Below are 24274 nucleotides of genomic sequence, written 5' to 3'. Positions count from 1 at the left end.
GTCTCCACTACTAGGAGGACATTCTCCATTGCCGCCCCGGCCCTTTGGAACACGCTGCCCACAGAGCTCCGCTCAGCCACCTCCCTGGCCCAATTTAGACGGGATTTAAAGACCTTCCTGTTTAGGATTGCATTCCCAGATTAAGTCCTTTAGGCCTCCTTCCTCCGCACTGGCAACGGGATTGGCTAACCCGGGGCTTTTTGTTTTTATTTTTATGGAATTGTTGTATGGTTTTATTGTTTATTGTTTATTGTACTGTTTTAACCTGTTGTAAACCGCCCTGCTCTGTTGGAAGGGCGGTATATAAATAAAAAATTTATTATTATTATTATTATTATTATTATTATTATTATCTTTATCAAACTATGTTCCTTTGATGCTCTTGGCTGTGTGTATTTCCTATACTTGGTGGCATGGTATTCAAGAAATTATCACTCTGGCAGTCTGAACAGGTATTTCTATATAGAAGTAAAGGACACTACTGTTAAGCATGGTAACAGATGCGAGTTATTATTTATAAATTGCATTTATTACACTGTGACGCAATATAACAAAACAATCTTCTCAATCTGTAATAACAAACGATTACCCAGAAATTGGGGAATCATACTTGTTAAATATAAAGTCTGGTTCCCTTGGAACAACATACTTGTAACATATCCAACTTTGGATGCAAGTCAAAAAAAAGGTTTAAACAAAAAATCAGAAATACCCTTTAAAAAAAAGACAACCAAAAAATCGTTATCATCGATGCATGTTGTTGGATATCTAAATAAGAGCCATCTTAATGGTCCTTATTTGAACAGTACAGACATGCAGTCTAGAAATCAAGATTCATTTTTATACATTGTCAGTGCACTTCACCATGTACATGTTGACATGGTTGTAAACAAGAAAATAATATTAACCTTACAGTACTGAATTTTTAAGTTGAGGTACTGTTAATGAAAATTAACTATGTTGATCCCAGGTAAGCTGTACTGTTATTCTTAGATTAGTGTATGGAACTTTATCTTATCTGAATTTAAATGTGGGATCTATGGTCAACTGTATCTCAAAGTACTGTATCCAACCTGTAAACATGTTTTCAATACCAATGGAGTTATAATAACATGTCTGAATACATTTAAGTGGTAGATGTTTTTTTTCAGATGCAATGCAACTATATTCTCGATTTTCTTTAATCTTCCATTCATTCTCAGTAGTACTTTCACAATTTTTCTGTTGATATTTTCCTGGATTTTCAAGGAAGATTGCACTGTACAGACAAAAGATATATACAAAAAGCTTTTAATAAGACAGATTATTGCAATGTATTCTCTGTTTAACACCATATGTTCGTATATTTCTTATTACTAACTGTCTTGAAAGTACAGTTTTTGTGATATTCAGTTATTTGGTATATAGATGCATGTTAGTAATATAAACCTTAATCCTTATATGACCACCACTCTATTTTGAAAAAGACAATGCATATTTAGTTAAATTCACCTGACTTTTGAAGTTCTGATATATAGCTGGGTCCAAGATTTTGGGGTTCTGGCAAGATGTCACTTGCCGAAAGGATTCCCGACGGCCCCGATTTGATTCCACTAGATCAAGGTTCATCAATAGTATCTGCATTTTGATCCATATAAAAAATTAAAGAGATAACTACATCAGAAATTGTGCATCGATCATAGTAAGAATACTCTAGGAAAACTGCAGGTCAATAATATAACTAAAAATGTTGGACATTAAAATTTCTCCATCTTTTTGCAGTTAGAAAAAGTAAGAAAACAGAGTGGCAATGCTGTTGTCTAATATATTTATCCTCCATATGTACACCCATCTATCCCTTCCTATGTTGGAAAAGTATGGCGACCTCAGGGCTGGTAGTCCATTTTAGTGTTGTTTTCTTTTGGAAGCTGATAAGGGAAGTAGCCTAATATGATATTGATATAATGACTGTCTTTAGCAACTTATGGCTACAACACTGGAAGAATTCCATGGCATACTATGCAACAGGGAGCCTTTACTTGTAAAGCTACAAACTTACCCGAGGGATTTTTTTCCTGGGAGCCATGGTTCCCGGCCATAAGCCACAGCTCTTTCATTAGGTGGAAAAAGGGTGGTTGTTTTTCTTTGGGGGGTGATGGCCCAAAACTATTCAGACTGTCCAAAAATGTATCACGCGTCTTTTTGAACTGTAGGAAAACCTCTTCACGGTGCGGTTGTAGCCATGCATGTTTAATTGCGCTACTAGCTCTCTATGTACAGGTAGAATGGGTATAGAACGGGACCTCATGAGCGTCTTTAATTTTCCGCTCCCCCTAACACTTCTCAGGAGCAGATCAATCTCCTTATTTACCCATTTGGAACCCTTACTACGCGCCATCACTGCTTCCCAATAACTTCGGCCACTCCGAAATGTCCAGCGGGAAGAGGGATTTGCAACGTCATCACTGTGCAGGGATTCTTGGCGCCAAAACTAGACTTGCGCCCTCTAGTGCTTTTACTGCAGTGCCGGGAGTTTGGGAGTGCAGAGAGCCAGCAGCAGCAGCTAAGTGCTAACGCAGAAGTTTATTTCACAACCTCTATAATTAAATTGCAGACAGTATTATTTTATACTTTCTGTAATTAGGAAAGCCATGGATAGCCATGCAGTGACCGAAAGCAGTGCCTCCGCACAAGCAAGGGGGAGGGTGTGGAGTGCCAATGAAGTTTTGGCCTTATTGGAAATATGGAAAGAACAAAAATTGCAGACCAAATTAAGAAAGAATTACAGAAATTTGGATAAATTTAAAGTTGTATCTGATGAAATGGCAAAGAGGAACCATGTCAGATCTGCCGAGGAATGCAGAAGCAAATCCAAAAAATTGAGATTTGGGTATAGAAAGGTTGTGAAACATAATCAGAGAAGTGGAAGCAACCCTATTACATGTCCCTTTTATAGGGAACTAGAGGAAATCTTTCATGGGGATGTTAGCATCACCCCTCATAGGTTATCCCGAAGTCTTGATTTTGAAAGGGAGGGTGAAACCACAAGTGTGATTCAAGAAACCACATCCACCTCCATGGCTAACACAGGCGAAGGAAGCACCCAAGAAACAACTACCAGACAAGACAGTGATGAAGGCAAGTAGCCCATCTGTAATGCCTGAAGATTTCTGCTATGTGCGTGACAACATTATTTTGTTAAAATGACAAAGGCTTTACTCTTTTTTTCCCCTTGAATTTTTCAGATTCTGATGACACTTGTCTCGATGACACAGTCATTACGATACCTTTCACAATTTTGGAAAGTGGACCTACGCAAATAGCAGGTAGTCATATATAAATTTTTGTCAATTTCTGGATCTCTGTTTTCTTCATAAATATTGTGAACCTGTATATGTGTTCAAAAGAAATAACGTTGGTGTTTAATGCTCCACTTTGAAGGTGCGACTGGAGAACAATTGGGTGACTTGGAAAGACGTGCAGATGATACAAGCGGTACAAGCAATGGTAGGTAGCATCTGCTTTTCTAAGAAAATTCCTTGTCTACAACCCTTTACATGATGCTACCATAAGAAATAAATTTCCTTCCTGTGGGCTTAATCTATTTTCACTAATTTTTAAATTTCAGTACGTAACGATCCAGAGGACGAACCACCCAATGTATTGCTGTCTCCTGGAACAAGACTGCGTTCAAACAGGAACAGGAATCGTCGCGCCAGAAGAGGAGAACATATTGCGCGCACTATAATGCAGAGTGCAAGTCGAGAGGCCCAACTTACCCGGAGAACACAGGAACGGTTCATGGAAATTGTACACGACAGCATGAAAGACTGTAGGAGGACAGAAATGGAACTTGTAAATATTATGGAGGAAGATGTAAGGAGAAGTGCACAGGACAGACAGAGAATGTTGCAGTACATGGAGACCATGACTGAACTGTACCGGAGGAAAGTAGATCATGAATGTGCACTTCCAACGGGGCAACATGATACTGTCGCCCGAGGAACTATGCACACATCATTCAGGGCATCTCCGTGTGATATTCCTCCTTCAACACCAGGCCCAGCTGTCTTTACAGATTTCCAGGAGCAACCATCCACATCGGATTTTGGTGGGAAACGTCAAGGGAACAATTCCCCTGAACTCTTTGATGAACTTCCTCCTGCTTATGCTCCTGATGGTTGTCCTGTCACTCCTAGTAGTGAAATTAGACATGATGATGACAACACAGTAGAGAACATCAACAGGGATGTTCAGAATGTTGTTGCAGTCACTGATCCCCCAGAAAATGAAGGCTGCATTGGAACCGTGCAATGTGTGAACAATGCAGGAACATCTTCCTTGCAAGGCGCAGTTGCACCTGTTCAAAACCAAGATAAACCATGCAGTTCTCGTACTGGGAGGATAATCAAGAAAAAAAAAAATTTTCCCCATAAGGGAAACATATAGGGAAAAGGTTCTGTTTTGAAACCTCAGATATGTTTCAGCATTCTATGTTTACCCTGTTACGTGCCCTTTGTGACCGATAAAGAGGGACTTAAACCATTTCTCCTTGAACCACAGTAAAATTTCATTTTCATGTTAAGGAAAAGTTTTGTATGTCACCATGTGTATATGGATATGTTCTCACCTAATGTATATACAGTGTATATAAATGCATGCTTTGTTGACATAATGGAAAACAAGCCACCAGACGGTTTTTTTCCAAAAGAAAAAGGATATTTAATCGTGTTTTAAAATGTTAAGTTATATTGTTGATAAAATACAGCTGTGTTCTCAGAAATTGGTCTACCGTCCTTAATATACCTAAACATTTCCACAACAATAGCAACATTATTCAGCAATGGTTTCTAGAACAGCCTTCCTTTTGGTTTTCAAGTTTGGTATTATCCTTAATGTCTTCACAGTGTAACATTGCAATGGTAGGAACCATGATGTATTAATATAAATGTAATATAAACAAGCCATTTTTACACCATTGTTTTCCTATATTCCCAAAAAAGGATATTTGAAACATCAATATAGCAATTGTATAACACTTCAAAATAGATTTCCAAAATTTGGGTAAACCATGAAGCTAATCTATAACAGTCGGGTATTTATACCCCACAATAATATAAACACCACTAGCAGAACCTGATTGGAAAAAAAAAGTTAACAGAAAAAAGAATCTAAACAACCGTGATTCAACATTGCCGTCTGGTAAAGTTATTCACATGTTGTACATGACATGTTGTCAAACACATGTATATCAACATTTATAGATTGATACAAAGGTAAACCAAGAAGAAACGTTTTGATCAGATCAATGCTGTTGCCATAACTGAGGTGATGTTATGAAACATCAAATAATGTCAGTTTCTGGTGTTAACGACCCAAAATAATGTTAGTTACTGCAGATCTAACAGTTTGACCCTCTTTTTTGTGATTTGTAGAGTGTCCTCTGATGTTATTCGCTAAAGCGGGGAGGACAATTTTCGCAGGTGGCTCTACATCGGGATCAAGCACTTCTCCCCTCGTCTCGCAAATATTGTGCAGTATGGCACATGCTGTGACAACAGAGATGAAATTTTCCTCTTTCACAGTTAGTCTACCAGACAGACACCCCCACCTAGATTTCAATCGCGAAAAAGACCTCTCCACCACGCATCTTGCCTTGCAATGGGCGGTGTTATAAGCAAGTTTGTCAGGTGTTAATTCTCCACGATATGGTGTCATGAGCCATTTCCTGATTGGGTAGGCACCATCCCCTATAATCAGTGGTGGAATGGCTACATCGTGGACATGAAGGGTGGGATTTCCGGGCACAAAACAGCCTTCATCCATCACTTGACATATAGCGGAATTGGTAAATATGTGGCTGTCATGAGATCTCCCACAATTCCCTACTTCAATGTCAATAAACCTCCCACTGTGATCTGTAGTTGCTTGCAGAACAATTGAAAATCCCTGCTTGCGGTTGATGTATTCCTCTCTGCGTCCCAGCGGTGGGCAAACAGAAATATGAGTGCCATCAATAGCTCCTATGCAGTGTGGGAATCCGAGTCTCTGAAATCCATCCATAATCTGAAAAAAGGCAAAGGTATAATAAATTTGGGATATCAAGAAAGTGGGTTAACATATTTCATATCAGATGATGCATTATTATTATTATTTTTTGGTATATGAAACTGGGATCAAAGAGACAAAAGCATAAAAAGGACAATAGAAATTATTATGGTTTATATATATACCTAGAACACACTGAAGGGGAATCCAGATGTTACTTGTTCACATATCAACTCTTACAAATATATCAACATACATTTTTTCAGAATTGCAAACCACAACAGCACAGCTGGATAAGAGAGAGGCCAGCAGCAGAGATGCACCTCCGAAGTGCATGCTCCAAGCCTAGGACCACCCCCCCAGCACAGCTGGATAAGAGAGAGGCCAGCAGCAGAGATGCACCTCCGAAGTGCATGCTCCAAGCCTAGGACCACCCCCCCCCAGCACAGCTGGATAAGAGAGAAGCCAGCAGCAGAGATGCACCTCCGAAGTGCATGCTCCAAGCCCAGGACCACCCCCCCAGCACAGCTGGATAAGAGAGAGGCCAGCAGCAGAGATGCACCTCCAAAGTGCATGCTCCAAGCCTAGGACCACCCCCCCAGCACAGCTGGATAAGAGAGAGGCCAGCAGCAGAGATGCACCTCCGAAGTGCATGCTCCAAGCCTAGGACCACCCCCCAGCACAGCTGGATAACAGAGAAGCCAGCAGCAGAGATGCACCTTTTAAATCCATGCCCCAAGCCCAGGACCATTAACCCACCCCCATAATTGCAAAGGTAATTTAAAGCCTTTCTTTTTTTCCCAAACAAGGAAAAGGCAGGATGTAAACATATCTTAATGGTATTACATAAGCAAAACCTATATATCTTTAGATATGCATTAATGCATTTGCACCCAGAAGTCTTAGGTTTAAAAGTAATATTGATACACACCGTGTGGTAGTTTCCAAGCTGGATAGTTTTCCTCAGCAGCAGCTTCTCCATGGCAAGGCACACCTCGATGGCGATTTCTGCAGCTGTGGATGCTCCAACCTCGAAACGGGAAGCCACCTTCCTATACATCAGGGGGCTTGAGAGCCACCAAATAGTTAGGGCCACTCTCTTCTCCACCGGGATAGGACTCCGGAATCTAGACTCCCCACGCTCCAGCTCTGGTCTCAAGATGCTGGCCAGATCAAAAAGGGTTTCTTTAGACATGCGGAAGTTAGAAACCCACATGTCGTTATCCCATCTCTGGAGGACTTCGTCACTCCACCAGTTAGTCCGCTCCCGGGGTTGCTGCCACCAACGTGGGATGCGAGGCCAGGTCGCCATCCATGCCAGACAACTGGATATATCTAGATTGCCGCTGGCAGCCATAACTGCAATCTTACTCAGAGCAGCCCTCCGGCGCGAAATGAGGACCAGTGATTTAGCAATGCGACTCATTCTTCTCCTTCTTCGCTCTTCTTCTTTCTCTACCATGCTCACAAGATCAAAAAATGCTTTCTCCGACGCCATCTTTACACCCCACAAGGAAGTCACCGGACGACTTCCGGTTAAAAACAACCACCGAGTGGTGACGTCATTGGTACACCGCCCCCAAGATCTAATACGCATGCGCTATAGCAAACCGTTCTGAGAACGGTTTCAAGAAAGGAATCGCAGTGCGGTAAACTGCCGTTCTGATCACGTTCTCATCACGTTTTGATTGCTAATGCGGTAATATCCGTTCCAGGAACGTTCTCATCACGTGATGATATGGAACGTTCTCAGAACGCAGTGCGATAATCTCCTGTGTCTCCTTCCACTTTCTCAACCCCATTTAGAAATGTATGAACCTCTTTCATGGCCATGTTTAGTCACAGCTTTGCTCCTTAAGAAACACAAGGCTTGTAATCTTTCGCAGAAGACATATTATTTGGGAGGCAGTTCAAGAAAAATCCTACCAGGAAGGTGCCCTCAATTTCTTTTCTAGGCATAGAGGCTGGTGGGCTTTTTCATCCACAGTTTTATGGTGGAGATGGCCTATGACAAACCTCCTTTGAACACAGACCAATGAAGAACTGCCTTCAACTTGACCACTAGCGAACCTGTTAAAGGTTTACATGATGAAGAGAGTTCTTCCTGATAGATCCTATGATGCTTCTTCTGAGTTTCACTTAATTTGCTGAGGTAAAATTGTATTTATTTGTTAGACTGTTCTTATACTTTTTAAAAAAAAATCTTCTCCAGACAAAGGACTTGGAAAGAAGAAAGGTCCCTCCACAAAATTGTCTGGCCTTAAGATGAATGAGAAAGGCATCATGCGAAATGAAGAAGAGACGGCGATTCTGAACCAGACAATTCTTTCGGACCCAGAGGAAGGGAGCCAAGTGAGTCTGGGACACTTTTATGCAAGAGGTTCTTGGCCTTAGGAGAAAAGCCGCAATATGGAAAAGGGGCACCAGCTCATCTTTCTACTCTTTGTTCAAATGGACAGGTTTTCTCTGACCTACGGAGTCAAAGCAGCCCATTTGGATGTTGAATGCGGATTGGAAGATGACTCACATTTGCCACTGGGATCTTACTGGCATGGCTACAGGAACATGGATCTCATAGAATCAGATGAAGATCTGGAACTAACTGACAAGGTACAGAAGAAGCCTCATGCGCTTTCCATGGTGTTTTAGAGTTGGGCAGCAGGTTTGCATCTGGCTGTCTTGGAAAGAGAGTTAGTTATTCCTCCCCACTGAGAATTTATCCTTAAAGCAATGGAGGTCAGGCCAGGGGAGCATTAAATCCACCCCAAACTTTTTACTGAACTGTCTTCCCCCCAATAAATTCAATGCCTTGGACAGTCAAGATTAAAACCAACATGGATTCACTGTCCCACTAAGATGGAAGCCACTAAGGAGGTTGGATATAATGGGACACAGACCTTTGTCTCTAGTGAGAGCCATGCAATGAATTTTACAAGGCAAGTCAGGTCAGATCTAGGAGTCCAAGTAGACAACAAATTGAATATGAGTTGACAATGCAATGCGGCAGCTAAAAAGGGAATGCTATTTTAGGCTGCATCAATAGAAGTTAAGAGGTGATATGATAGCCCTGTTTAAATACTTGAAGGGATGCCATATTGAGGAGGGAGCAAACTTGTTTTCTGCTGCTCCAGATACTAGGACCCAGAACAATGGATACAAGCTACAGGAAAAGATATTCCAGCTCAACATTAGGAGGAACTTTCTGACAGTAAGCTCTGTCCGATAGTGGAAGACACTCCTTCCTCGGAGTGTAGTGGAGTCTCCTTCCTTGGAGGTCTTCAAACAGAGGCTGGATGACCATCTGTCAGGGATGCTTTGATTGAGAGTTCCTGCATGGCAGAATGGGGTTGGACTGGATCAAGGCCCTTGGGGTCTCTTCCAAGTCTATGATTCTATGAATCCCCTTAATAATAAATAAATAAATAAAATAATAATAAAATTTTTATTTCTATACCACCCTTCTATACAATCAGGGCGGTGTACAACATCATAAAAACATCAAAACAATACAACAAATTACAAATTACATTAAAATTAAAATTACAACATATTAAAACAATCAAGCCAGCTTGACACTGCTGGCCTGGGGGGGGGGGGGGGAGAGCTAATTGGGGCTTGTGTCGGGAAATGCCGATTTAAACAAAAAAGTTTTAAGCCCCTTTTTAAACTGGGCCAGGGAGGTGGCCGAGCGGAGCTCAAAGGGCAGAGAATTCCAGAGGGTCGGGGCCAAGATGGTGAAAGCTCTCCTAGATGTGGAGACTAGTCTGGCCCCTGGGACCCTCAATAACTGCTGCCCAGATGTTCTGAGAGCGCGGGGCGGATTGTATGGGGAGAGGCGGTCCTCAAGGTATCCTGGGCCCAAACCATTTAGGGCTTTATAGGTGATAACCAGCACCTTGTATTGCGCCCGGAAGTGAATCGGCAGCCAGTGCAGATCCTTAAGCACTGGTGTTATGTGCCTGGCTCTGGGTATGCCAGTAACCAGCCTAGCTGCCATATTCTGCACTAATTGTAGCTTCCGGGTATGGTACAAGGGCTGCCCCATGTAGAGCGCATTGCAGAAGTCCAAACGAGAGGTTACCAGAGCATGTACTACCGTTTCAAGGTGCCTCCGGTCCAGGAAGGGACGCAGCTGGCGAATCAGCCGAAGCTGAAAACAGGTGCTCCTTAAATCTTCTATCTTTTTGATATAGTCCATCACTTTGTCCAATTCTTCTACCAGTCTTGTTATACAATGTATTCCAGTAATCTTTCACTTTTACACAGGACCAGCAGAGATGGAAAAATGTTCCCTTTACATTTCCGCACATCCAGCACCCATCAGAACAAGTCTTAGATTTTATGCATATTTTCAGGTTTCAAATACTATATAAAAATATTTTGTAGTAGTTTTCCCTTAGGGCTTGGGAAGCGGTGTATTTTATCCTCCTTTTCCAGGTTAACTCCCATTCTTCCATCTCAATATTGTGTCCTGTTTTCTTGGCCATTGAACCATGTTTTCTTTAACCACTTCAGATTCCATCTCATGTTTTAACAGGATTTTATACACTCTCCCCACAAGTGAACCTTTCCCAATAGAAAGCACATTTCCTAGTATTTCTGTATGTTTTCATATCCAACGAAAATCTCTCTCTTATTTGCCTGAAAATAAACCAATTACATTCTTTACCTTCTTCTCTTATTTCTTCTAACTTTTTAATTTAATCATATTGCCTTGCTTATTTATCAAATCATTCCTGCTGCTGCTCTTTATTCCACTGTCGGCTTTTGAGGGAAGGAAAGGAGTTCGCCAGGGGTTCAGCAGCCCCCCTTCCTTCCTTCCTTCCTTCCTTCCTTCCTTCCTTCCTTCCTTCCTTCTTTTGAGGAGATTTTGAAGAGGCCGCAATGGAGCCCAGAAAAGGCAGGAAAGAAAGGTTCTGCTTTGGAAATAGTCTCTCTGTGTATACTGTAGGTATATAGATATATATAGATGTTTGCCTCTGCTGTTCTTATGGCTGGGAATGGAGCTGAGGACTGAGGACAAAAGAAAGGGTCAGTTTTGTGCAAATTCACAAGTCCAGTGTGTTGAAATAGCAAAGAACTTTATTGAGAACACATAGTCAGAAATTCAGTTTTTAAGCCACAACTGCCCTCCCAAGCCAAAGAATATATTGAAACCCCAAAACCTAAAACTCCACCTTCTACCAAACCTAGCCCCCACCTACAATTCCCACCATCTATCCCTCACTATTAACCAGCCCCACTTTGCCATCCTTTTCACCCGCACGATTTCTCCCTACCCCAGACATTCGAAGAAGCTAGCTCCCTTTGTGTTACTACCGGTCCCCAACTTTCTTGGGCTAAAATCCCACAAGTTCTGAATGCTATCATTGCTATTCTAGCTAGCTGCAACAAATCCCAGCCCCCATCTAACTAACCTAAACCACGACCCACAATCCCCTGCCAAACTTATAACCCAAAGCAATTATCTTTACTAGTAGCAATTAAAAACTAAACTTAACAAAACATAACTTTAAAACATAAACAGACATATGGACATAAAATTTGTACATATAAAATCATAAGGGCCTTTTAGCACCGCTGGATTGAAGAAATATTTTTGTATTCCTTCTTTACAAAAATAATGTTCGTTCACTGGTTGGATTTGTGTGGCTCCTCTCCTGTGTGGCCTCTCTGGTGACGGAATAGGCCTGACCTCCAAGAAAAGCATTTCCCACAATGCTGGCATTTGTATGGCTTCTCTCCTGTGTGGATTCTCTGGTGTGTCAGTAGGTTTGAGTGCTGTGAAAAACAGTTCCCACAATGCTGGCATTTGTATGGCTTCTCTCCTGTGTGGACTCTCTGGTGTCTCACTAAGTCTCTCTTCGAAGAAAAGCATTTTCCACAATGCTGGCATTTGTATGGCTTCTCTCCTGTGTGAACTCTCTGGTGTGTCACTAGGTTTGACTGCCGAGAAAAACAGTTCCCACAATACTGGCATTTGTATGGCTTCTCTCCTATGTGGATTCTCTGGTGTCTCACTAAGTCTCTCTTCGAAGAAAAGCATTTTCCACAATGCTGGCATTTGTATGGCTTCTCTCCTGTGTGGATTCTCTGGTGTGTCACTAGGTTTGACTGCCGAGAAAAACAGTTCCCACAATACTGGCATTTGTATGGCTTCTCTCCTGTGTGGATTCTCTGGTGTGTCAGTAGGTTTGAGTGCTGTGAAAAACAGTTCCCACAATGCTGGCATTTGTATGGCTTCTCTCCTGTGTGGACTCTCTGGTGTCTCACTAAGTCTCTCTTCGAAGAAAAGCATTTTCCACAATGCTGGCATTTGTATGGCTTCTCTCCTGTGTGGATTCTCTGGTGTGTCACTAGGTTTGACTGCAGAGAAAAACAGTTCCCACAATACTGGCATTTGTATGGCTTCTCTCCTGTATGGATTCTCTGGTGTTTCACTAGGTTTGAGTGCTGTGAAAAACAGTTCCCACAATGCTGGCATTTGTATGGCTTCTCTCCTGTGTGGATTCTCTGATGTGTCACTAGGCTTAACCTCCAAGAAAAACATTTCCCACAGTGCTGGCATTTGTATGGCTTCTCTCCTGTGTGGATTCTCTGATGTCTCACTAAGTGTCCCTTCAAAGAAAAACATTTCCCACAATACTGGCATTTGTATGGCTTCTCTCTTGTGTGGACTCTCTGATGTGTCACTAGTTTTGACTTTAAATAAAAACATTTCCCACAATACTGGCATTTGTATGGCTTCTCTCCGGTGTGGATTCTCCGATGCATGACAAGGATCGACTTGTACGCAAAATGTTGCCCACAATTCTGGCAGTTGTATGGCTTCTCTGATGTGTGGACTCTCTCATGACTGACAAGTTCTTCTGTAAAGAAGGAAAATAATACTGAATATCAGAGTTAAGAGAGAAAGGTGTTAGCCCAAGATATAGCCCTACATTCACACTTTCCTAATTGATATTAAATTAGTAAAGTTGGAGTGGGTGATCTGAGCATGACCCTGTTGCAGATGCCTCAAATCCATGAAACGATTATATCTTTACTCACAGGAGCTGGCAAAGAAGAGATTGTGGGGGAACTATCTTGAGGTAATCAATAGAAGCAGATAGTCCTACAGACTGTTGAATAAAGATTCTTTTAAACGTGTGTAAAATATTTTGATTGAAAAATGGCATCATTTCCTGTGAGACGGCCAGAGAGTGCTGTGTCTGAGCACATGGCATGATGCAAGCTAACTGCAGCGGATGCTTCATGCTGTGTGGCACCAGGAGATGAATGACAACCAATACAGTATACAGCTCACGTGTGGATTGCTGTGGAGAGGACTGGATTGGAGTTGTTTATAGAAGAGATGGTGAACATGATGGAAGTCTGAGAGGAGAGCTTGCAAATATTTTTATTATTTTGCAACTCAAGATAGAGAACCTCCAAAGATTCGGATGAAATCAACTGTGTCTGTGACTTATTTTTAATTGTGAAAAGTAGTCAGTGCATTGCTAATACCTGTATCTGGAAATTCGTTTCCATACTGTGCTATGTTATTGTTGAGCTGCATCTGGGAGCATCGTGTTCACAAGCGCTATACATTGGCTTGTGAATGGGACTGGAATTCAGAGCCAACAAGGACCTGAGGACCAGTATGCTAATCCAGTATGTCTAGGCATTTGCACCAATCACCCATTGCATTCAATTTGATTTTGGATCATATTTTCCCCACCCAGGAAACATTCTAAAGTGATTTAAACCTTATATGAGCCCTGGTGGCACAGTGGTTCAATGCCTGTACTGCAGCCATTCACTTGAAACCACAAGGTTGCGAGTTCAAGACCAGCAAAAGGGCCCAAGCTCGACTCAGGTTTGCATCCTTCCGAGGAGGGAGCTAAAATGAGTACCCAGACTGTTGGGGGCAAATTAGCTTACTAGCTAATTAGCTTACTTGCTGTTCACCGCTATGATCTTTGGAATAGTGGTATATAAATAAAACACATTATTATTATTATTATTATTATTATTATTATTATTGTCTGTGCATGCATGTACAGTGCACCTGTGTGAAACGCGGGCACTCCTTATGCAGATTTCAGCATACACTAAAAGCCACACTAGGAAAAGGGACAGCGTGTCCCATAAGGGTTAATCGTGCCACTGCGTGGAGCCCCATTCATTTAAATTGGCCCCAAGAATACACAGAATTCACCTAACGCCGGGGAGAGGGGGGTCCAGAAAGGGGATTACTCCCGAGGTCACTGTTGTTTCAATCTCTCCTTTGAACAAAGTATGAAATTCCCCTAAAAGCATAGCACTTGGGAGTGTCTTCCCCAGACTCCATCATTTCGGGTAACAAAGAGCCTCTGGAATCAACCATGGAGCTAAGCAAGCTCAGGTTGGAAAAGAAACATGAGAGAAAAGGAATTTTTCTGTTGCCCTTTCCTCTCTTCAAAGACATTGCTCATAATTTCTAAATGGAACCCCTTAATATGTTTGAAAACAAGGACCTGAACTGGTTCTCACTTTTTCACTTTCCCTCTGTCTCTCTATCACAGACACATACCCACAGAGTGTGATGCCTAAAAGGGACACTTTGGGGCTCATTTGTTGAGAAAGGCAGGATAATCAATATATAAATAATTCATTGGCAAAGGCAGAGCAAGGGGGCTGGGACCTGGACTCCAATTTTGGTGAGGGTCAAGCACCAGGGAGCAGCCTTAAAACATTATAAGACAGGCATGGACTACTGATGGGGTTTGGAGGAGATCTCAGGGGCAACCCCACATTGTATTGCTGGGTGGGGGGAATGAAATAATATTTTGCCCCTCAACATCCCACAGCATCCTTTTGGGGAAGTGGAGGCCATTTTGCCACTGTTGGGCCCTCTCTGAGCCATTGCAGGCCCAAGGAAGGGCTTTCCCCCAAGAAGGCTCTCCAGAGCCTTAAAAGGATGGAAGAGGAGCCAAAAAGGTAGGAAACTTGCTCAGGGATGTGCTGAGTACAATTTGGGTGTGTAAAGCATTAATCTCCATGGCTTCTTTCCACAAAATCCTAGAATTGGAAGTTTAGGATGGGGTATTTACAATCCTTAGAAACTGGAGAGCAATAGTACCTCACTGAACTACAGATTCAAATATTCTACAGGATGTTGCTATCACAATTAAAATACGCTTGAAAGGGATCTAAGACTCCTAGTAGACCGGAAGTTGAACATGGGCCAACAGTGTGATGCGGCAGCTACAAAGGCCCATGCGATTCTAGGCTGCATCAATACAAGAATAGTTTGTACATCAAGGTGAGTAATAGTGCCACTCCATTCTGCTTTGGTCAGGCCTCACTTGGAATAATCCTGTGTCCAGTTCTGAGGCCCACAGTTCAAAAAGGATGTTGACAAATTGGAGCATGTCCAAAGGAGGGCAACCAAAGTGGTGAAGGGTCTGGAAACCATCAAGCTTTATGAGGAACGGCTTAGAGAGCTGGTTATGTTTAGCCTGGAGAAAAGAAGATAAAGAGTGGATATGATATCCATGTTTAAATATTTGAATGGGTGTCATGTTGCGCAAGGAGAAGGCTTGCCTTTTGTTGCTACAGAAAAAAGGAGACACCACAAGCGAGGCCTGACACTACAATGGATGCAAGCCACAGGGAAACAGGTTCCACCTAAACATTAGGAGGAACTTCGTGATAGTAAGAGCTCTTTGACAGTGGAATATATTCCCTTCGAGTTTGGTGGAGTCCTCTTCTTTGGAGGTCTTTAAAGAGAGGCTGGATGGCCATCTCTTGGGGGTGATTTGAATGTGTATTCCTGCATGGCAGAAGGGGTTGAACTGGATGGCCCTTGTGGTCTATTCCAACTCTATGATTCTATCATTCTAGTGGAACCATAGCAACATGATAATATAGTATGAAAAGGCCCTCAGTCTTTATAGAAAGAGCCATGGATTCAGGTTCCTTACCTACAGAAGCCACATTCTCGTAATTGTCCATCATTACATAATTGTACAACAGTTTCTGTTTCTTCGTCAACAGATTCCATTCATCCTCTGAGAAATATACTGCCACATCTGCAAAGGTCACCTGAAATAGAAAATAGCCTTCATTCAGAGAGTGTCTAAGCAAAAGGGGAGGAAAGCACATGGTGCATCCGAAATATTAGTATTTCATCACTTCAGAATTCAGTCCAGGAAATAAACTTTTAATTCTGTTAGCAAGAAAAAAGCTACTGCCTTTTTTATTTTATGAATATATATATATCTTTTTTACAAAGCTTGCATGTTTACAACAAGATAAATAAAAATGTATATCAACAAGCTACAAATCTGTTATATATTACGCTTATACCTGATAACTTTCCACAAGAAATTGTATAATTTTATCTTTTAAAACAACATCTTATTCCCATGTCTCTAGGTATGAATAGAAAGGTTTTGTTTCTTGTTCCTCTGCTTACTGAGCAGCCGCTAAACAAAGTCTTACAGCTTCCCAATCCTTTTCCCATTTAACCATATCCTTCTTGTTTATTAATTAATTAATCTTCACCCAAAATGACTTGATATGTGTGCATTGCCACCACATATGCAAATATGTACCTATTTCTTTTTGGCATCTCCAACACCGGTTATCCTTTAATTTATAATTTTTTCTAGTGAGCATGGTGTTTGATACCATCTATTTATACCCCCTCTGCCTCCTGGCACTAGTGGCCACCGACGCCGCCGACGCTGCTGCTAGGACTGTGCCCTCGCCGGACGGCTTCCTCCCGGGGTCTGCGAAGGTGCGCAGCTGCGCATCGCCCCTGGGGAGCCGCCTACGGACTTCGGAACCTCCGTCACTGGGGTTCCTTTAAGACTCTGGACTCGGCCTGGCCTTGGCGTTTGGCGGCCAGGTGCGAGCGGGGGGCATTTTACACACCTGGGGGAAGTCTGGGAGGAGCCCGCTGGTGGGAGCAGCGGGTACAAAAGCCGGGAAACCGGCCCTCCCGGACACGCCCCCCTCTGCCTCCTGGCACTAGTGGCCACCGACGCCGCCGACGCTGCTGCTAGGACTGTGCCCTCGCCGGACGGCTTCCTCCCGGGGTCTGCGAAGGTGCGCAGCTGCGCATCGCCCCTGGGGAGCCGCCTACGGACCTCGGAACCTCCGTCACTGGGGTTCCTTTAAGACTCTGGACTCGGCCTGGCCTTGGCGTTTGGCGGCCAGGTGCGAGCGGGGGGCATTTTACACACCTGGGGGAAGTCTGGGAGGAGCCCGCTGGTGGGAGCAGCGGGTACAAAAGCCGGGAAACCGGCCCTCCCGGACACGCCCCCCTCTGCCTCCTGGCACTAGTGGCCACCGACGCCGCCGACGCTGCTGCTAGGACTGTGCCCTCGCCGGACGGCTTCCTCCCGGGGTCTGCGAAGGTGCGCAGCTGCGCATCGCCCCTGGGGAGCCGCCTACGGACTTCGGAACCTCCGTCACTGGGGTTCCTTTAAGACTCTGGACTCGGCCTGGCCTTGGCGTTTGGCGGCCAGGTGCGAGCGGGGGGCATTTTACACACCTGGGGGAAGTCTGGGAGGAGCCCGCTGGTGGGAGCAGCGGGTACAAAAGCCGGGAAACCGGCCCTCCCGGACACGCCCCCCTCTGCCTCCTGGCACTAGTGGCCACCGACGCCGCCGACGCTGCTGCTAGGACTGTGCCCTCGCCGGACGGCTTCCTCCCGGGGTCTGCGAAGGTGCGCAGCTGCGCATCGCCCCTGGGGAGCCGCCTACGGACTTCGGAACCTCCGTCGCTGCGCATCTGCGCAGTTGCGCAGCCCTCAGCGGATGCAGGAGGCTAGAATAGCCTTAGGAGCAGGGGATGCCTACAGTGGCTAGCCCCTGCTCCATTAACAGCCATAGGAGGGTGGGGGAGGGATAGAGATGCGGGGGATGCCTGGGCTGGGGACAACATCTTGGTGGGCGGAGCCCCTATTGAGGTTGTGCGGGGCAGGGGGAGGTATGGCGGTGGGAGAAGGGACTTCCGTTCCAGGGGAAGGCGGGATAGATGCACCATATCTATCTCGCCTTCCTGTCCCCCTCCCAACCTGAAGGACCTGAGGGTCTCTCCAGCCGTGCCACAAACCCTGTCGCTGCTCCTGTGCAATGCCAGGTCCATTAATAACAAGACCCACATCCTCCAGGACCTCCTGGAGGACTCTAAGTGTGACCTGGCTTGCATCACCGAGACCTGGCTGGGGCCTGAAGGGGATGCTGTGTGGGCTCAGGCCCTGCCTGCCGGGTACTCGGTGAAGGACCAGCGCAGGTTAGGTGGGCGGGGGGGGGGGTGTCGCCTTGGTACATAGGAACACCGTGTCCCTCACCAGGAACCATCTCCGACAGACCACCTATATCGAGTGTATTTACCTGACCCTAAAGGCTAGGGACAGTCTAGGGATTCTGTTAGTGTATCGGCCACCCCGTGCATTAGCGGACTCCCTTAACGAGCTGACACAGCTGGTTGCTGAGCTGATGTTGGAGACGCCCAGGCTTCTTGTCCTGGGTGACTTCAACATCTCCCTCACGGCCAGCTCCGTTCCATCTGGTGCGGCTCGGGAATTCATGGAGACCATGGCGGCCATGGGCCTGTCTCAGCTGATACAGGGTCCCACGCACTGTGCGGGTAATACTCTCGATTTGGTCTTCTGTTCGGAGGCGGAAGATCCGTGGGTGGAAATAGCGGATATTTCCCCCTTGTCATGGACGGATCATTTCCTGGTAGAGGTGATAATCAAGGCGTCCACCCAGATCCCCCCTGGGGGTGGTGGACCGGTTAGGATGGTCCACCCTCGAAGGCTGATGGAACCTGAGAGGTTCCAGGAAGCCTTAGAGGGGTTCACGGCTGGAAACGACGACGACTCTGTTGACGCCCTTACTGGCATCTGGAATGCCGGCCTTTCTGGGGCTATACACAGAATCGCTCCCAAGCGCCCTCTCAGGCCCGCTTCCAAACGTAAGCCCTGGTATACAGAAGATCTCCGGGCAAGGAAGCGGGCTCTGCGACGGCTAGAGTACCGCTGGCGGAAACACCTTCGCTTAAGCGACAAGACTCTCCTAGACCGACTGTTAGAGGACTATGGAGAGGCAATACGAGCAACAAAGAATTCGTTCTATGCTGCTCGCATTGCGTCCGCGGAGTCACGTCCAGCAGAGTTGTTCAGGGTAGTCAGGGAGCTAACTCAGCTCCCTCCTGCCCTGAACCAGATCCTTGAACCTTCTAAGGCCTGCTGTGACTTGTTTAATGACTTTTTCGTGGATAAAACTTCTCGTATAAGCGAAGGTTTGAACGCCGGCATTATGGCAGAACCTAGGGTAGAAGTGTCCGGAGCCTCCGTAGATTGTATTATTCTGGATCGGTTTGAGTCGGTGAGTACCGAGGATGTGGACAAGATCCTCGGAAGTGTTCGGAAAACAACCTGCTCTCTTGATCCCTGTCCCTCATGGTTAGCGGCCCAGGGGGGACCGGCAGTGACACTTTTGTTACGCCGGATAATAAATACATCTTTCAGGGATGGGCGATTTCCATCGGATCTTAAATTGGCCATAGTAAGACCGATCCTAAAAAAGCCCTCTCTTGACCCCCTGGTTCATAATAATTATCGGCCGGTGTCGCTGCTACCATTCTTGGGGAAGGTGATTGAGAGGGCGGTTGCGATCCAGCTTCAGGCGGTCTTGGATGAAACGGATTATCTGGACCCATTTCAAACTGGCTTCCGGGCGGGTCATGGGGTTGAGACGGCCATGGTCGCCTTGGTCGATGATCTCCGTCTGGGCATTGACAGGGGAAGCGTGTCCCTGTTGGTGCTCTTGGACATCTCAGCGGCTTTCGATACCATAGACCATGGTATCCTTCTGGGGCGCCTGGCTGAGGCGGGAATTGGGGGCACTGCGCTCCAGTGGTTCCGTTCCTACCTCTCTGGGAGGTCCCAGATGGTGCAGCTGGGGGACGTGTGCTCCAGTGAGCGGGCCCTTAAAACTGGGGTCCCTCAAGGAGCCATTCTGTCCCCCATGCTATTTAACATTTACATGAAACCGCTGGGAGAGATCATCCGGAGACATGGGGCGCGGGGTTATCAGTACGCTGATGACACCCAAATTATTTTCTCTATGTCTCCGACTGATGCAGTGACCGGGGATGGCGTCTCTTCCCTCGTGGCCTGTCTGGAGTCAGTAATGGGCTGGATGAGGGAAAACCGACTCAAACTTAATCCAGAGAAGACGGAGGTACTGGTGATAGGTTCCCCTGGTCCAGGAATGACGGTGGTTCCACCTGTCCTGAATGGGGTCACGCTCCCTGTGAAGGACTCCGTGCGCAGTCTGGGGGTGCTTCTTGACTCTTCCCTTCACCTGACGGCTCAGGTGAATGCGACAGTCAAGAGCACCTGTCATCAGCTTCGGCTGATTCGCCAGCTGCGCCCATACCTGGCCCAGAGGGACCTTGAAACTATTGTACACGCTCTGGTAACTTCGAGACTGGATTTCTGTAATGTACTCTACATGGGGCAACCCTTATATCTAACTCGGAAGCTGCAACTGGTGCAGAACATGGCAGCACGGCTGGTCACTGGTGCTTCCAGGACCAGCCATATAACACCCGTGCTTAAAGATCTCCATTGGCTGCCCATTCGCTTCCGAGCACAATATAAGGCGTTGGTTATTACCTATAAAGCCCTAAATGGCTTGGGTCCAGGATTCCTGAAGGACCGCCTCTCCCCGTACATTCCGCCTCGCACCCTCAGAACATCCGGGCAGCAACTCCTGAAGGTGCCTGGGGCTAGGTTGGCTGCTACGGCCAGAAGATCCTTTTCCACAGCTGCCCCAGCCCTCTGGAATACGCTGCCCACGGAGCTCCGCTCATCCACCACCCTGGCCCAATTTAGGAAGGGCTTAAAAACCTTCCTATTTAATCAGGCATTCCCCGACTAAAACATCCTGTGGGCCTCCCTCCTCTCTCGTGGCCGTGAGGTTGGGCTAATGGGGGTTTTTTATTGTTTTTATGGATTGTTATTATTGTGTCTGTTTTTAACTTTGTACTTTGTCTGCGCGCTTCGGCGCATTTTGTTAGCCGCCCTGATCACTTGGAAGGGCGGGGTATAAATAAAAATTTTATTTATTATTATTATTATTTACAACTTTCAAATAAATTTCTTTTATTTTTTGTGCTACAGTAATTTTTTTTGTTTTTAATCTAGCTTTTCCCCATTTTTCCAAGCCTAAATTGTATCCCAATTCTTGTGCCCATTTTATCATAGAATCTTTAATTTCCACTTCTTCAAGGGATCTTTTCAGTAAGATGTTATATATTTTACATAATATATTTTTTCATCTTCTTTCATTAATATTCATTATATTCTTTCTCAAAACCAAATAAACTCTTATCCTTTGTAAATCTGGCTTGGTAGACCTATTGTGACAATGCACATGATGAATTGGGCACAAGGGCATGAAGGTTCATGTTGCCAATCTCTTCCTTTTAGTTGGTTTCAAGGTGCCACAAGATTCCTTTGCCTACTGTTGGGCATGCTTTGATTGTGAATTCCTGCATAGCAGAGGGTTGGACTTGATGGCCCTTGTGGTCTCTTCCAACTTTACGATTCTTTGATTATATGATTCTTTCTTTAAGTTGAATATAATTCAACCAGTTCATATGGCCTATTTTAGTTATGATTTCTTCCTTTAATCTTAATATAACATTTCCTTCATTATCATGAGTTAATATGTCTCTATACCTAATCAATTTCTGATCTTTTCCCCATTGGCCTAAAAAAGCATCCTGTGGGGAAACCCAAAGTGGAAGTCCAATGTAAAACATTTTTTCACAGTTAGCCAGTTTTCCTCAATAGATGTTCATTAAAGATTTTGTCCTATTTGTGTCCATCATACCAGACGTATGCAAAAAAGGTATTGCCTTTGAGATCCAGTTTGACTCAAATATTTTCAATATAATATACAATATAATAAAAAAATATTATTTAGGCCATGGCTGGGATATTGAGGATGGATTCAGATACTGACTATCCCAACACATATAGTACATTTACCCACAAAAGAATTATGGTGTATTTAGCCATTTCTTGCCAAATTTCAGAGGCAAATGTCATTTGTAAAAAACAGTTCTGGGGAGCACTCTGGACTTGAGGGCCACTGGGCCCACCCCCAATTTAGATCCAGAGACGGTCTCCCATATCCCCCAACATTTCACAGACAGGAAAAGCAAGACACATGTGGACAAGCAACACTAGAAGGTGGTGAGGATGGCCAAAGTTGTTTATGAGGAAGATCACACAAGCTAGGAAGGGCACAGCAGTTTGCTTTTGCTTCAGTCTCCTGGGAAGAGCCATATCCTGTCTCCTTCTTTCCTCTCCTCTCCCCACTTTTGAGTTTATGGGCTGCAAACTCAATTGCACCCAAGAACTGAAGTGAGCTGAGAAGGGGAAAGTGGGAGGAGGAGAGAGAAACTGGGACATTTTTGAAAGCCCCTGAAAAAGTGAGGTAACAGAGGATTAACCAGGACTTTCTCTGCCAAATTGGGACAATATGCTCTCCACTTGCTTTCATGAGCTGGCCCAGCAGTGACACAAATGAAACTAATAGTCAGGATGGCAACTCACCAAAGAGTTGTTGTACTTCGACAGCCTCTTTCTCTTTGAGCCCAACTTTCTCTGCTTGGCCTCTGTGTTGGCCATTAGGTGGGAAGGGGTCCTGGTGGCCCTGCACTTGGGTCTCTTCCAGCAAAATATACCCTAAAGCTGTGTACAAGGAGGCCGAGATGAAGTTCCTGAGAAAAGAGACTAGGGTTAGGCATGGTTTGTCAAGAAATCCTGCATCACTCAAAGACACAGAGAACAGCATGCTGCTGGTGAGATACGCAGGTGACATATGCCTCCTTTGGGCCAATGCAGAGATGGGTATCCCCTTCCTCCCTCTTCACCAAACAAAGCCCCCTGGACCTAGCATGGATTCACTGCAGTTCCCCTACACAACAGATACTCCATGTTAAAATGCTTTTGACGTTGCTATGTTGCACAGCATGTGAGGCAACATGTTAACATATGGTGCCAGATTCTCCACCTTGACTGTAGTCAGTAACTTGTGAGCTGAAGAAACACCTGTCGCTTTCTCAGTGAGCAAAGAGACACTGTAATCTTCTCTCAGATAAGGCTTTTATTCATATAAGAAGTTCCAGCGTGTACAACACTATATACATCGACACCACCCACACCAGTAACAACCCACTCTGAGGCACACACTGTCTCACTCTTCCTCAGTGACAGTTGAGAATGACAGGTGACAGTTGCATCAACATTCCAATGATGCTCTGTTTAAATGCTGACACATCTAACTGCCACTAGAGCTGTCAATGACTTCCACAACAGCTCCACCTAGTGGCCACATGCATGTCATTTCCTGAGACCTGTTCACCATGGTCCTGACACTCCATGCCTTGTGAGAGTGGAGGGGGGTCAGGGGATGGGGAATTGGAGAGGACCCTGGCTATGTCCCTGTAGCTAGATGTGAAATGAGCGCATCATCTGCTGAAACCTCCTGACCTCCCCAGTGGCCCTCAGAGGAGAAGGCCTTCCTTTGGCTTCTGGCTAGAGAAACACAGCTGGAGGCTTCTCCAATGCCTCGCACCCAAGACTCTCATCAGGCATGGAATGACCATGGAGCATGGCTTCCACAATTCCCATTTTGCATTTTGTATTCCTTCTAATTTCACATCTATTTTAAACCTCTCCCTCATTTGACGATAAAGAGACCAGTGACAATCTAGGCCAGATTCTTTAGGTTCGTCTTGTGTTTTGATCTCTAGTTTTCCTTGCGATTCTTTCAGGACATCCTTGTATCTTAACCAGTTAGTTTTCTGGATACCTTTCCTCCCGAAAAGAGCCTCATGTGGCAAACACCATAAAGGTATTTTTGGGCTTATTCTACACTTGTTTTTCCCCCAGATCTTCAAAAGAGCTTTTCTTACTAAATGATTTCTGCTTTCTTTATGAACTTTCTCTTTACCGTAAATTAGGTATCCATGCCACCCAAATCTTAAATGTTTACCCTCCAGACATAACAATTGTTCTTTCTCTAACAGAACCCATTCTCTAATACAAACTAAACAACAAGCAGCATAATAAAGTTTTAAGTTGGGTAAACCCAGCCCTCCTCTACTTTTGTCATCACAAAGTATTTTCATTTTTATCCTAGCTCTTTTTTAATTCCAAATACATTTTGAGATTTCCTTTTGCCAT

The 24274-nt window shown here is 44.7% G+C and overlaps 1 protein-coding gene and 1 long non-coding RNA gene across 2 annotated transcripts; one reads left to right on the top strand and one right to left on the bottom strand.

Moving 5' to 3' along the window:
* Window positions 1–3228: 3228 nt before the first annotated feature.
* Window positions 3229–4354, top strand: LOC149301566 (uncharacterized). The gene is made up of 3 exons (XR_016272236.1): window positions 3229–3305; window positions 3421–3486; window positions 3608–4354. It is a non-coding gene; the product is annotated as an uncharacterized LOC149301566 (long non-coding RNA).
* Window positions 4355–11133: 6779 nt separating this feature from the next.
* Window positions 11134–23277, bottom strand: LOC149301565 (uncharacterized). Its single transcript, XM_089484046.1, has 4 exons — window positions 23100–23277; window positions 22640–22806; window positions 15975–16095; window positions 11134–12896 (listed from the first exon to the last, which is right to left on the bottom strand). The coding sequence occupies exons 2-4, from the start codon at window positions 22712–22714 to the stop codon at window positions 11659–11661; spliced, it is 1434 nt and encodes a 477-aa protein (XP_089340172.1). The 5' UTR covers window positions 22715–22806; window positions 23100–23277; the 3' UTR covers window positions 11134–11658.
* Window positions 23278–24274: the final 997 nt, after the last annotated feature.

This window comes from Sceloporus occidentalis, unplaced genomic scaffold (assembly GCF_023333645.1).
Source record: "Sceloporus occidentalis isolate IW3139 unplaced genomic scaffold, rSceOcc1.0.p SCAF_21, whole genome shotgun sequence".
NCBI lineage: Eukaryota > Metazoa > Chordata > Lepidosauria > Squamata > Phrynosomatidae > Sceloporus > Sceloporus occidentalis.
The sequence above is the reverse complement of the archived record's forward strand: the minus strand, read 5'-3'. Positions and strand labels throughout refer to the sequence as shown.